This window comes from Talpa occidentalis, unplaced genomic scaffold (assembly GCF_014898055.3).
Source record: "Talpa occidentalis isolate TD23 unplaced genomic scaffold, MPIMG_talOcc4v2.1 talOcc4.5, whole genome shotgun sequence".
Taxonomy (NCBI): Eukaryota; Metazoa; Chordata; class Mammalia; order Eulipotyphla; family Talpidae; genus Talpa; species Talpa occidentalis.
The window spans coordinates 120,959,910-120,975,130 of record NW_023604861.1 but is presented as its reverse complement, the minus strand read 5'-3'; the positions used below and the strand labels follow the sequence as shown (position 1 = coordinate 120,975,130).

General features: G+C 41.1%; 1 protein-coding gene across 1 annotated transcript in view; it reads left to right on the top strand.

The window, feature by feature from the left end:
- LTBP1 (latent transforming growth factor beta binding protein 1) overlaps positions 1-14,397 on the top strand; it is a 333,365-nt gene extending 318,968 nt beyond the window's left edge. Inside the window, 3 exon segments of the mRNA XM_037528248.2 lie at positions 9,343-9,465; positions 12,320-12,469; positions 13,413-14,397. Coding sequence (XP_037384145.1) covers positions 9,343-9,465; positions 12,320-12,469; positions 13,413-13,594 — 455 coding nt within the window. The 3' untranslated portion in view covers positions 13,595-14,397.
- Positions 14,398-15,221: the final 824 nt, after the last annotated feature.

Below are 15,221 nucleotides of genomic sequence, written 5' to 3'. Positions count from 1 at the left end.
AAATGTCACTCTTGTCCAAAAACATCCCCAGAGAAGGTTTACCAACTCTATTTGATTACCCCATGGCCAGCCTGGTTGACACATAAAAATTAAACATCACAACTGGGATAGAGAAAAAAGGTTGAGAGCCAGTTAAAGAAAAAACTTGCATTTTGTGGACCTGCCTCAGCCCCCATGATCATCTTATACAAACACTCTTAAGAAAGAGCCTTAGTTTTCAGTTTAATGCAAAATGTCCCTTCTCCTTCCTCAGGTACATGCTGGAGAATGCTAGGCAGGGAGGAGGTAGGACACTGTAGGCTTAATCAGAACTCCCGGTTAGAAAATGCTGTTATGGTAAGTCAGGGCCTCCTTTACCCAACAGTGAGAGATACTGGACTGAGAACAGGGGGGTGAGTAGACAGGAATGTATGAGAAGCCACTGTCCCTCCTTTTGGAGGGACAGTATCAGAGGAAGGATGCTAAAAATGAAATTTAAATGTGAGCTTTCAAAAAAACCTTGTCTTGGCAGGTGCACTAGAGGAAAAACAAGATATGATCATATTGTAGTCACTGCTTAAAAACAAGTAGTCATGGCCTGCCTCAAGGCAAAGGAACCTAAAAAGGAAAATAAACCTTGGTAGAGGAAAAAGTTTACTCCATGTCTGGTAAATTGCTGGAGACAGAACTTGAGAAGAATGTTCTGGAGCAAGCTGCAGCTTCCAAACCCAGTTCCCTGGAGTCAGTGAGTGGGGGTGAGAGGGGTGGGCGGCAGGGGCCACCAGCAGACCTTGCTAGATGACAAACTGGAGCACTAACTGTATTTTGAGAATGGGCAAGCTGTTGTCTCAGTGGCCTCAGCAATTACAGAATCACTGTAAGTGAGGGGAGTGTCATGAAAGATTACTAGTTGGCGACATGTGCATTTGTTGAACTTCAGGGTGTCAGTTTTATTCAGTGTTTATTTCCTAAGGGCTGTACTGCAGTGAAGTGCTAGGTATTTGACCATGCTCCGTTATCTAAAATATTCTGAATAGAGAATAAATTTTATTATGATTATAATAACCACAATGATGTCCTAGTGGAGCCAGGGTAAGGAAATTAAGACAAGCAAATAAGCAATCTGACCTTTTCATGCTTCCTTCTGAACTTCAAGTCTCGATGGCAGGTAGAACTGTGTGAACGGTTGTGGTGTATGTGCACTGCTCCGCCTAGAAGCTCTCATTCCCATCGTACAATCTCAGCATGCCCACCCAGGATAGCCAAGGACATTGCTGCGAGAAAGAGGAGCTGCTAGGATTGTAACCGATTTGAAATAGATTCAAAGGGAAACAGAAGAAAAGGAGAATCAGTTCAGATTAAGGTAACTAGCAATGAAAGAGAAAAACATTAAAGAGGGTATTAAAATAGTTGTCTTTTCCTTTGCACTTCGATCTTATTTCCTGCAACTGAATGGAATTCATGTTTATGAACGCTGACACTGGTTAGTGTTCCTTTAGTGTTACAGTAACTAGAACTTGATTTTCAAATGGTAATGGATATAGCAGTTTGTCGCTGTTATTTCTTAACCTTGAGAATTACGGTTCGGATAATACGGTTTTTCTCTGCTTCAAACTAAAAGGGTAAGGATAATTTGGCTTAGCATTATTAAGTTGGCTTAATTTTTATATTTTAGTAAGTTATCCTGACCTGACCTTTGAAATGTTATTAAATTTCTCTGGAACTTCAGTTTCTTGAGCAGGAAAATGAATGAAAAGGGCCATATTTGCAGTTTCGATAGACCTCTGTGAGTCATTCTGAAAATATTCAGGTAAACCCCTGAAGGCAAGGGCACCTAGGGGTAGTTAGTTAATGTTTTGCAACCTTGTAGTCAAATTTTTTTATTTAGAATCATTCATATATACATACATACATATATATATACACACACACACACACACACCAAGTACCCTGGAGATCAACTAGTCTTGTTTCCTTTTACCAATATAAAAATGTTGTATGAACTTCAGACTTAATATTAAAAATTTATTTTCCCTGTATTTTTTTTTTTTTTGGTTTCTTTAGACTTTGGGATGAAATTAACATAAATTAAATATAACATTAAGCATCTCCAGGTGAAATGCTCAGTAGCATTTAGTACATTTACCAGGTTGTATGAGCTCTCCTTTTATTGTTACAGACTTAGTGCTATTTGAAAATTATTCTTAAAGGGTTCATGTAAAAAATAAAACACAGAAAGCAATGTATTCCTTACCTGTAATACTTATTTTTTCCTAATTGTGAACTTCTCAGATCGTCTCTCCAGATTGATACTTAAAGAGTAGGAAACGAGGAAATGGAATGATTTATCTGCTTTGGTAGTTGGAAAAATATGAAGTAGATCAGTCTAGAAAATTGACATGTTGAAATTTTCTCCCATTTGCTTCTTTTTGTGTATCATTCTGTCTTGTGTCATCAACTATTAACAGTTACCTCATTGCTAATTTCCTCTGAGATTGCCTAAATGTAAGCCTCAATGATGTATTAAAGCCCCAGATACTTAAGACATGGGGAAGACCTTTCAGGCAGCCCTTATGATATTCATAAGTGATCAGTCATAATTTTAAGGTTTTCATGTAATAGTATTAAATTATGCCACACAAGTGTGTATAAATTTGGAGTCCAGATTTTAGAGAGCAAAGGGATCCTTCATTTTTTTGGCATTCATACCCCACAAATCTTTCTTCAGTTAAGAGTCTGGCTAAAGTAAACCACAAGCTAATGGAAAAGCCAGGGAGTGACTGCACTTAGGTGAAGCTTGGGGGCAGGGAGCTTGACTGGTCTGTGGCCTGTAAGTTTCCTCAGAGCATTCATGTTGCAGGAGTCCCGCAAAACACAAATCCTGCCAAGACTTTAGACTCCATTACTTCCTTGTCCTTGACAAGTACAATTTAATTGAACATTAAGCAATTGGATCTCTTTCACCTAATAAATTGAGCAAATTCCATAAACATAAATCTTGCTAATGATAGAGCTGCCCCTGGTGGAGCTGAGCTCATCTGCATTCATGGTTGTTATTTCTCCTGAAATTTTAGACACAAATACTTAGTGCTGGACTAAGAACTTACCTGATGTATAAGGTCTAGGGGCGTCTAGCAGCTGTGGAATAGAAAGAATATGGTTTTACAGACTGTGGAGGTTCTTATACTTCACCTAAGCTACGACGAATTGTGCTATATACCTTAGTTTTCTCATCAGGAACAAATTAATTGCAAGCATCAGGCTTTTCTAATTTTTTTTTTTTTAGAATTAAGATGTCGGGTTTTTTTCTTTTATATATTTCTTACATAATTTTTCATTTTTGCACAATGTATGCATTTTTATATTGGTTATAGTCCCCATACAATTCCCCCCCACCCTTGTTTTGATCCTACTCCCTTCTCTTCCCCTATAAAAAAAGTGGATGCAAAAGTCCACCGGGCCTGGCATCTCAAGCTTAATAGTACATATTTGGTGCCTCCCCGGTGGCACAGTGGTTGAGCCCTGGGTTGTGAAGCTGCCCGCAGTGCCGGTTCGCTCCCCGGCCGCCGGGTGAGGGTCCCATATGGCGCGCAGACCTCTCCTGCCGCCCGCTGCTCCCCTCAGCAGTGTACTTCTTCGTCAGTCTGCCTGTTCTGCTCCCCGCTCTGGTTCTGGTGAATTCTCTCGCCCTCCCGTGCTTCTGACTGTACCCAGTGCTTGTATAAATAAATCTTTAAAAAAAATAGTACGTATTTGCTGCTTTGCTTTTTTGGACTCCCCTTCAGCGGGCACCTGCAGCAGCAGCGCTGACAAGGTATTTTCCTTCCTCATGCACTGCTTTTGCTTGTGACTGAGTTACCTTTCCTGTTCACCTGGTTGACCTTCCTGTAGGCACTTACCTCTGTGAGGAGGCCTTCCCAGCTCCGCCATGCTGACCCAAGTAGTTCCCTGCACAAGATGTTGCACAGATCACAATCAGTATCTCCTTCTTCTTTCCCTGTAATATTCTTTGCCTCTGGTTGAATGATTCTGTCAATCATGGAATGAAACAATAAATTGACTTTAATACCAAAGGTACCATAAGGTGAACTATCAGAATCTCTCTTTTGATTATATATTTTTATTTATATAAGAACCAGGGTACAGGACAGATGTGCGGGGTGGTGCGAGGATTCACCAGAGACAGAGTGGGGAACAGAACAGGCTGACTGACGAAATACACTGCTGAGAGGAGCAGCGGGCAAGTCAGGAGAGGTCTGGCTCACCATGTGGGTGGCTCCGAGGCCGGCGGGGATCGAACCAGTGCTTCAGAGGCTGCAGCAGCTTCACAGCGCTGCGCTTAACTGCCTGCACCACCAGGGAGGCCCCAGAATCTCTCTTGATAAACGTTTCCAGTTCAGGCAGCCCTTATGATATTCATAAGTGATCAGTCATAATTTTAGGGAATAGAGAAGCCATGTTTGAACGCACAACTTTGGACTCTGGGCCTTTTTTTAATGTACCCAGTTTTCTCTATCCACTCAGCAAGATTTAGTATAAAGGAAACAGGATTATGCCGCCTCACCAGGCACCGTGAGTGAGCATTTCTTCTGAGTCAGAGCTCATCCTCGATCACTCGCTGATCAGTGGACGGACACCCAACAGGCTGTAGCATTGCCAGTCGAGTCTTCTCTTTCACATCCTGTTCTCTGTCATCAGTTCTGGATGGAACTGAAAGTCAAAAAAAATATTTCATAGCTTTTGCTCATTTCAAACAAAAAATGCTTATACCAATGCGCACTCAGCATGCACTGGGCTAAGTGCTCATTCTTCCTGTCGTCTCTGCATCCTGCTTTTGTGTGTTTTCCATTAGCAATAGCATGTCGAAGCCTATAAGCAAAACACCTGGTATGTAGAAAGTTGAGCAAAATATGACCTACTTTTAATGTTTAAGAATTGGTTGTTTGTCCTCTTTTTGAAAATGATGCAATTCAAACTTTAGAGCACCGAGTTCTTAGCACTGATGTGTGGGGGATGAAATGCAGCCTCGCCGTTGTTGCTAAGAGCAGCTGAATTTAATCTGCTGCAGTCAGAACTAAAACTTCACCTTCCAGTCTCCCCACATGCCAGGGAGGCATATGACTGTCCAGACCAGCCCTGCGGATGTCTGTCATCAAGAGTGGAGGTTTCCTGCCAACATGCAGTAATGTGCTTCCTTTGCTGCTGATAGTAGTTGCCCCAGACCCACTGGCTCTGGGAGGTAATTTTGAAACTTTTTTTCACTTAAAATTAAAATCAAAGCAGTGCCATCTGTCCTGTGAGTCTGCCATGCCAAGGAGGTGGCTGCCATCCATGTCTGGGGCTTGTATGGACCATTGTGTCCACACCGTCCTGTGTCTTTCATAGCTTTGATCAGCAGCATCTGATCAAGAATTGTGCTTGGGAGGTGGTGAGTGCAGTTAGAAGGGGGATTGTGAGGGTGTAAATATGTTACTTTTCTAGTTAATTTACACTCAGATGTGCTGGATTCTGGATGGACACATCTTACGTTGTCTCAAAAATGGCATTTGCCTCCCAGGACAAATTCTGCTAAGCAAAGTTGTATCTCTATGCCCAGCCCTAGACAGCTAGGGACTTAATTGCTGTTGACATGCTTAAGGGTGTTTAGTAGAAGGAAAAAGGCTCTCAGGACAGGACAGAAAGTAGGTGTTCAGCTCTACATGTTGAATTAGGGCAAGTGGCACTTGTGGAAATGATTCAGAGATCTGTTTTTTCTGGGCTCTATCCCATCAGTTCTCGATGGTTCCCCTGCCGGACTCTAGCAGTGACCCTGCTTGGGGATAACCAAGGACCCGCAGCTCCGAGCTGGAATGGGTTCTGGTGGCTCTGGATTCTTGGAGGCAGAAGTGCAGTCCTTGCCCTCAACTCATTAGGAAATTCTCTTATTTCCAGCTGAAAGACGGAGAGAAACCTGTTGTCTGTCAGTTCATTTCTGAACGATTCAGGTATATAGTAAGAATCACTGGACATTATTATTCCCCTATGTTTTGAGTTCTGTTGAGCTAGTGTTAAAGTATGAACAATAGCACATTTTATCGCTGTCTAATCAGGTAATTAAATTTGCCCAGGTAACCAATAATTTTGTGCCTTGTAAGAGAACAAAGCTCCGTTTTAGGCTACTGAGCTAGAGTTTTCTACCATGAATTTAAAAATTCCAAAATCTCAAAACATCTGGAGACTGCTTTCTCTTAATTTATTGCTCAGTTCTTTGCTTATCGACAACTGCCTTTACATTTTGCATCAATCATGAATTCTAATACTGTCTTTGAAAAATACTCATTTCTGTCTAGATGTTCACTAGGGACTTAGTGATTTTTTTTTTCCTATGGGAAAAATATGTAAGTCTCACTTCAAAAAATCTATGAACAGTTCTACAACATTGTCTCTTTTTTATGTATCAGTGACATAGGTAGGCAAACAGCAATTGGCATCCTTGTATGACAGATGTGGAAACTGAGTCTTGCCCAGAATTGCTAAGCTGAAAAAAAAAAAAATGTGGCACGATCAGGACTTGAGCCCCAGATTCTGCCTCCAACGCCCACATTCTTCCCATTATGCCGTGCTTACTTCACCCCTGAACTTGCCAAGCATGGCAGCAGCTGTGCACAGTGGGAGGGGAGCATGGATGGATTAGGAGAGACCCATCCGTGCTCCCTGAAAAATAACAAGATAAATGTCCTGATGATGATGGGACTGGAGCATATCTCCAAATATAAGAGTACATTTAATGCGGAAATATTTTGATAACTGACCAAAACTGGCTTGAAATTTGGAATATTAATGTGTCTGAGAAAGTGAAGCAGCAAAGGACAATTCGAGAATCTTAAGAGAAAAAGGCATAGCTGGAAAAAAATTGTGGGGGGGTGTGGATGAAAATGTGGCAAGCCACGACTCCCCTCTGCCCCCTTAACCATCCTGGGTCTAGATAGAAACCTTCCTTAGGAACCACTTGCTATTCCCCAAGCTCCTCTTACACTTGGCTAACTTCGAAACTCCTCTTCAGTCCTTCTCCAGGACCCACCCCGCACAGGGATCTTGGCAGTCCACTAGTCCTGGGGTTACTGAGCTTTCCATGCATTTCATGATGCCTTTGGGTAAGCTCTTTAAGATTAATTCAAAATATCTTCTGTAAAGTAAATTTTACTTGTCTACTTAGTTGCAATTCAGGAGCCACCCTTTCCCAGGAATCTATTTCTAAACATTGCACAGGAAAGAAGTCTGTTCCTCCTCCACAGCTCTCACATCAGTGAGTGCCAGATGGACGAGCTTGGAGGGTGGAGACCAGCATATTTCTTGGTGGAGGACGCATGGTCTACTGGAAGGGCACAGATTCACGCCAGACAGCCCTGGGATGGCCCCATACAGTCCGTGGCCCTGGGGGCCCTCGAGTCTCAGCACGGCTTCCATGACAACCAGGCGTCCAAGAGAAGCAAGCTTAGCCATCTCTGGATTTAGTTTGACCGAATGACATGAATTTATTTTTAATATCCACTCTTGATCGCAACTATTGCTTGGATATAAAATGTTCAAGTCTCCCTTTCAGTTGTACAACAAACATATATAAAACTCATGAGAGAACATGATCTCAGCTTTTGAAACTTAGAATGTTTTGGAGATCTTGTTCTCAGGGAAATCTTTAGTTCTTTTTCAAACTTGAAGCAGAAATGACAATCATTTGTGTTCTGTTTGTTGGAATTCATGGGTTTTGTTTTTCAGTCAAGGATCTTTCTCCAGCTTAAGCTCTTTCCTTAATGAGTTATTTCTCATGAAATGGTTTCATGCAAAAGACCTGCAGATGGCTGGGGTTCTCTGAGTTGATCCTGGAATGCTTCTGTACAAGGAGAATTTTAGGGAGGGGCAACTATAATCCTATTCGAGCCAGGGTGGTTCTGACTGTCTTCTGACCTTACATTTCTTTTGTACAATTGTGTACACTTTGACACATACACAGACCATTGATTCCTTAAGTGGGGAGAAAGCAAGCCTCGGGAGTTAGCACTGTTACCTCAGTGCTTTCCTTTAGATGTATGTGTGACAAAAAGGAGACAACAGAGAAAAAGTCCCCAGCCTGTAGTCCCATGCAGTGTGGCTGTTGCCCACGTGCCTGCCCTGAGGTCTGTCCTAGGGCCTGCTCCCTCACAGCCCAGGGGGAAATCCAACAACTCTGCCAAACTACTGGATAAACCTTGGGTAGTATATTTCTGTAAAACAGGCATTCAGAAGATGAAGCTATCCCTTCTAAATCTTTCTCTCTAAACCTTCTAAATAACTGCTGTTAAATACATGCCAGAGCCTAAGGCCATGAAATGTAATGGACAAATGGAAAGCCAAGATACCATATGTTGGGTGGGTCCTGGAGAAGACTGAGAAGTCCCAACTCCTGCAGGAGTCTAGAAGCTGGGCAGCGATGGGGCTGACCCTGCTTGGAACAGGTACATGACCTCAGGAAGTGGTCATGCCAGATGAATCCAGCCAAGGTATAAAAGAGGTAAGACAAAAATTGCAGAGGAGCCAAGGCAGTTGTTGGAGAGGCAGAAAGCTAAAATGTGTACTCTCGAGCTGCATGACAGAGTTCACAGCTGGGGCTGCCACACAGCTGCTGTCATAGAACCACTTGGTGCTTCTGTTTCCTCAGCAGTAAAATGCAGACAATGATAGCACCTCTTTTTAGGGTGCTGTGTTTCAGTGAATTAATGTGCGTTAGTACTTAGGTACTTAGGACAGTTCCTGGCATAGAGCAAGTGTTATCTGACTGTTAGCTGTTACTGTTACTTCTCCCACTGCGGCACTGTTAACTGTTCTGCTCATCCTCAGTTGATATCAGAAACACATTTTTTCATGTCTTTAGTGAGTAAAAAAGTACCTATCTGTAAAAATGACTATTGGCTTAAACTTTTTTTTTATAATGTCATGCCAACTACCAAAAGTCTACTTTCCATCCATGGCCATAAAATCAACCCCAATTTACCCATCTCCTTCCCTTCTGGTAACCATTAGTTTGTTCTAGGAGTTTTTGTTCATTTGTTTCATTTCTGCCACTTATGAGCATGTTTTACAACCACCCCCCCACACACACAGGTTCAGGAAGGGCACTCTGATGTCCTGACCCTTCTGGGATACATTCTACCAACTGTTTTGCTCTTCAATTTAGACTCTTAATTCTGCATTTAACCACTTGGGAGACGTGCGCTTTGTCTGCAGATGGAGAGACCTCCCATAAAGAATACAGAGACGCTGGAGGGGCAGGGGTGTGTGGGGGGTGCAGGTGCATCATGGGGTGGGCAGACAGTGACAGTGTCATGTTCCTTGTCCTTTCCTTCTCAGATGACTACGCCCAGCTGTGCAATATCCCCGTCACTGGACGCCGGCAGCCGTATGGACGGGATGCCCTTGTTGACTTCAGCGAGCAGTACGCTCCAGAAGCTGACCCCTACTTCATTCAGGATCGTAAGTGACATTTTTCAGTCATTTTGAAGCTGTGGTGGTTTACGATTAGTTGGTGGTTCTCAAAATGTTCTGGGAACTTGTTAGAGCACAGAATTTTGGGTCACACTCTGGACTTGCTGAATCTGCAATTCCAGCGTGAGACCCAGCCACACCCACTGGCCTTCCCGTGCATACTCAGGTGTGAGATCCACGGGGCCAGGTTATTAGCCTTTCACGTGGTGCTGCTATGTTACTGCTTTTTTTTTTCCCCCTTAAGCAGTGGTCTAGTTACCCATTAAGCAGGGGTTTCTTGAAAGCCTGTTTATGTTGCTATCATTTTTCATACAAGGAAATGACAGATGTTGACTCTACCAAGTTGATCTTGACAAGCATTTGAGTGGGAAGCCAAAAAATTGCTCTCCTGATCAGAATTTTTTAGAACTCACTCTTAGGGGGATTTGTTAAGAAATGACATGTGCTGGCTTTTCCTGGATTTGCAAGCAGAGTGTTTTCCTGGGAGGTGGGGTGTGTGTATGTGGGAATCCTGTTCCTGAAGGGAAGGAAAATATCTGAGGTGCACATGAAACCACCACATTTTCAGGACAGGGGTCCCTGTGGACCAGGGACTTGGGAAGCCTTTGGAAATGCTGCTAAATTATAAATACAACGAAGTAGTTTTTTGTTTGGCGCCTGCCATCCTGCACAAAGCAGACTTACCCTGATCTGGCTCCTGAGGAACAGCACAGGCTTTGTGGGAGCTGCTTCAGGTCAGAATCAAGTTCTTTCTCCCTACTTCCTTCCTTTTCTTCTTTTTACAGAATTCAGTGTATCGATCATCAAGTCAAATTAAAAGTGCTTTCCACGTAAAATGTAAATCACCCATCAATCCCCCAGGGCTGATCTCTTTGACCTTGTCCCAATTAAGAACATGGCCAGCATCCCAGAATGCTCCTGCTGCCCTCTCCTGACACCTCATCCCAAACACACAGCAGGGTAACCACCATCTTGACTTGTAACCCCGACATTAAAGTGCATTTATCCAACAATGCGTGACCTTGCGCCACTTCATCCACTCAGCCTCACACCTGCCGGTGTGTTTCGATCTTTTCTCTCTTGTTCTTTCTCCCCTTCTGTCTTTCCTTTTGCTCACTCGCCTTCCTTCTCTAGGTCTACTTGGTAAGTCAAACATTTTTAAGTGAAAGGCAAAAGAAATTTTAAAGTTGAAATAAAAAGCCCAGTTTGCCTGCCCCATAAATATAAAATAGGAGGTTACAATCTACACGTAATGGATACAATTCCATAGCTTTTATGCAGATGTCTGTTCCCATAGTTGAGAATTTTAAAGTTGAAGTGTTCTGCTTATGTGCCTTTCTGAAGCGCAGACTGCTTTCAAGTACTTTAAATTTGCTACAAATGTTAAGAAAATGCTGGTGTCTCATCATTTTGCTCTTCAGTAACATAGGAAGTTGAGATGCCACTTTGACTCTGTAATGGCCTTTACATTTTTTTATTGTCTCCTCTACTCATTCTCTGTGATTGTGTCATGAAAGCAGCCATAGCCAGTATGTCAGCAGTGGGGGAGGCCATGTGCCAGTAGAATTTTATTTGTGAAAATAGGCAACAGGCCTGATTTGCAGCTGTCCTTTGAAACCTATCAAAGTATTTTTTGCAAATCGACTTGATATGTCTGTAGGGGTTTCAAATTTTAATTTCATGTTTTAATTTCTGTGATAAAAAATTTGACTAGTTATAGAACTAAAATGATTTTGCTATGATACATGGAATTAAAATATTTTCATAGATTAAGACCTTATTTTCTTACCTTGGATTTGAGGGTCTGCTGACATATTTGATGGCCTCTAATAATTTTCTAATTTTTTATATTTAAAACATTTTAAAGGACCTGGTATGGGTCTGTTGACCCACTCTTTAAAAAATTATGCATTATTTTGCTGCCCCCTGCAGTACTACTGGAGAATTACTTCATCGAGCACAATATTCTGGCTCTATGACTATTTTTATTTGTAAGCTAATATATGATGTTTGGAAACTGGGGAGCGGATGAAAGACCACATCAATGCTGTGTTGGGTTGCCATGGATTTATATTTATAACTTTCCTCTCTACAGAGTGCTAGAGGCTCCTGATGCCTGGCTACATTGTTTTTATCATTGTAAAAACAATGATATCTTTTAACTATCTCTCAATCAGTTAAAAGATATCTAGAAGTTATAGAAAGCCAAACAAGAGCGTCTTTGTTTCCTTAAAGAGACCTTTTGGTTTTCTAAACACAAGTACTGATGGCCTTTCCTCATTTTTCAGGATATTTTTGAGTCCCTTTTACTGCTTTTATACTTTGATCAACTAAGAGTTCTTTTGTAAGACTCTTTTCAGAGCCAGAGCAAATAAACAGACTTTACATAGCAAAGCCAGACTGCCTTTTCTCTGCTCTTGGGAAATCCAATTGAAAAGCATCACTTCAAACTCATGGATCTTCTTAGCAAATCTGTACTGGACTCCACTAGTGAATTCCTTTGATTCGATCTTGAATGATTATCTGACATTAGTCCCACTTAGAACTCAGAGTATTTGGAGTTTGGGATAAAAACAATTAGTGGCAAAAACCAATCTTGCTTTCTTATTTTATATGATTACAATATAGAATGTCAGAACTCAGGATGTGGGGCTAATCTGTACAATGTATGCCAAGTTTTTGACATTTTATGCTTTCTATTATGTACAGATACAGCCAGTACTCAACTTTAATGTTAAGGTGTCTACAATATGTGTATATGGTAAACCATGATTTTAATCAGGGTATTTTATATAAAATGAGGCTGAAAGTTTCTAACTGGGCTCTGCACTTTCCTCACCAGGTTTTTTAAATAGCTTTGAAGAGTTGCAGGCTGAGGAATGTGGCATCCTCAACGGATGTGAAAATGGCCGCTGTGTGAGGGTGCAGGAAGGTTACACCTGTGACTGCTTTGATGGATACCACTTGGATATGGCCAAGATGACATGTGTTGGTGAGATGATGTGTCTTATGAGGTCTTTTTTTTTTTCCTTCCCTCAGATATTCTGTGACTAGAATTCATACAGTTGAGTACATTTAAATTAGATAAGTTCTGAAGATGGACAGTGGTGATCATTGTCTAGCTCTGTGACTGTACTGAATACCACTTGAATAGCCACTTAAAAACGATCAATTTTATGTTCTGTACTTTTCATCACAATTTAAAAGAAAGTTGCTATAAGAATTGATAGTGTGGTACATATGAAGGAAAGGCCAGAATGTCCCAAGTCATTACTAAGACTCTCTTGACTCTGCAGTGGGGAAGGTTTTCCCTAAATAACTGACACAAATATAAGGGAGCATTTGCATCTAAAAAGAAGGACAAACGGCTTCATTGAAATCATTTTGGAGAAGTCCTCTTAACACTCTAATTACGTATCAAAAATAAGAGAGGGAAGGCAAATAGTTATTCTTCCCCTATGACCAGTGATGTCTTCAGGGGCCTGTCAGCTTCTAGGCTAAAAGGTCCCTGACTTAGTGAGAGTTTATTCTCTTTTCTTGGTTCTGCTTCCTCCTACAGCAGTCCCTTTGCCACCCTTGAGTTTTAAAGCAATCAAAGGCTGCTAGCACTGTGCTCACTTGTATGTTCTTAGATACACCGTGTAAAGGAATTTGGAAGGATAGTTCTTTACAGTCCAACCTCAAGAAAACTGAAAGCTGACAAAATGTTCATTTGTGCCAAATAGCATGGAAATTCTAGAACCTCCCTGACTATCTTTTAAAGCCCTTGCTTGTGATTGAAACCAACTATAATGAAATTATATATAGTTTCCCGGGAAAAGCACAGAGAACAGTTAGGCTGTATACAGACCAGCTACCTCAAATAAGCTGTATGCTGCTTTTCCTCGTGGAGTGATGCTGAAGTTTGTTTACCTGCATGGTTTGGCTTATTGCAGATGTAAATGAATGTGATGAGTTAAACAACCGGATGTCTCTCTGCAAGAACGCCAGGTGCATTAACACTGAAGGTTCCTACAAGTGTTTGTGTCTCCCAGGCTACGTACCTTCTGACAAGCCAAACTACTGCACCCCGTTGAATAGCGCCCTGAATTTAGAGAAAGACAGTGATCTGGAGTAAAACAATCTACATAACCTAAGCCCATATACTCTGCACTGTGTAAAGGAAAAGAGAAGCATTATTATACTTGAGACATTGCACCTAACCCAGAATGCTGAACATATGGAAACATCGTGGCGTTGCATCGCCTCAGAAGAGAGGATTCAGTGTGAGCCTGACTGGTGTGACAGACCAAATGGACATTTCTCTGAAAAACCAGTATATATAGTCTGTTCATATGTAAAATTCAATGGAAAAGAGGTGGAACAGTGCTGTTATTTTAAACAGAAGGGTGTATTATTATGTTGTTCTGTTTTTTGTTTTTTTTTTTTACTATTGCTTGATTCAATTTGGCATTTAAATAGCAGTGGAAATATTTTATATGATTTTTTTTTTTTGGTTGTGCAGTTTCTTGGCTACTGTTTTTTTCCTTCAGATTTTTAAAAAATCTCAAGTGTAAAAGTCTTTGATAAAAATATTGCTACACGGGATTATGCTATTCCTGGTGTGGAGCATTTTTAAAATCCTACTTGTCTGTCCTGTGGAGCAGGCAGTGGTTTTGTTTCAAAACTTTTATACACATTTGGAGAAAAGTACTTTATATTTACAGTGTATTGTCTGCTTTCTTTTTAATGTCCATTCTTAGCCAAGCTGCTAGTAGGCATCAATTGGATCCCTTATATGGAAAAACTGTTGAGCTTACATTAGTATTGTAATGTTGTAAAACTAAGCCCAGCAAATGTGTTTTGAAACTTGATGATCCCAATATATTTACCATTGTATGTTAAAGCAAAATAAATCACCATTTTTTTAGAAAAAAAATCGACCTGAGGGTAATTGTGAATGTGTACAAGTTTCATCTTCCTTAGCCTTCCTTTTTTTGCCAATGGTTCTGCATTAGAGGCCTTTTTTTTACAAATTAACTATTAAATTTGTTAGATGCTGTTAGGGACTGAATTGTGTGCCCCTCCAAAATTCATATGATCTTTAAAGAGGTAATTAAGAGTAGGTGAGGTCTTTGGGGGTGGGCTCAATCCAGTATGACTGGTTTCTTTGTAAGAAGAGGAAGATAGCCATCTAAAAGCCAAGGAAAAATACCTCAGTAGACATGAACCCCACAACATGTTACTCTGGAATTTCTAGCCACCAGTCTGTGAGACTTTGCCATAGCAGCCCTAACCAGCCAATACAGAACTAGATCACAGTGTCTAATGGCTTTCAAAATCTCTGTTCCTGCTTATTGCACATCCCAATGATTTGCTTTATAATTCATAAATGATTCTGAATTTCAGCTTAACAAAAAAATCTGCATTTTAAAAGCCAATAGTCATGTGCCACTTGACAGTTCTGAGAAATGCATGATTAGGTGCATTGAATAATTGCACCTAATAATTGCACCAATCTAGCCTGTTGGGATGACCATCATGTACACAGTCTGTCACTTACAAATACCAAGGGACACATGTCTGTGAGCACACCCAGTAGATAACCTGCCACTTTGTAAGGCAGAATAGGCACAAAGATGTCCATGTCAATCCCTAGGACTCAAAAATATGTTACCATTGTAACAAAGGAGAATTAAGATTACAGATGGAAATAAGTTTGATATTCAGCTGCTCTTAAAATGACTTTTGAGGTGGGTCCAATG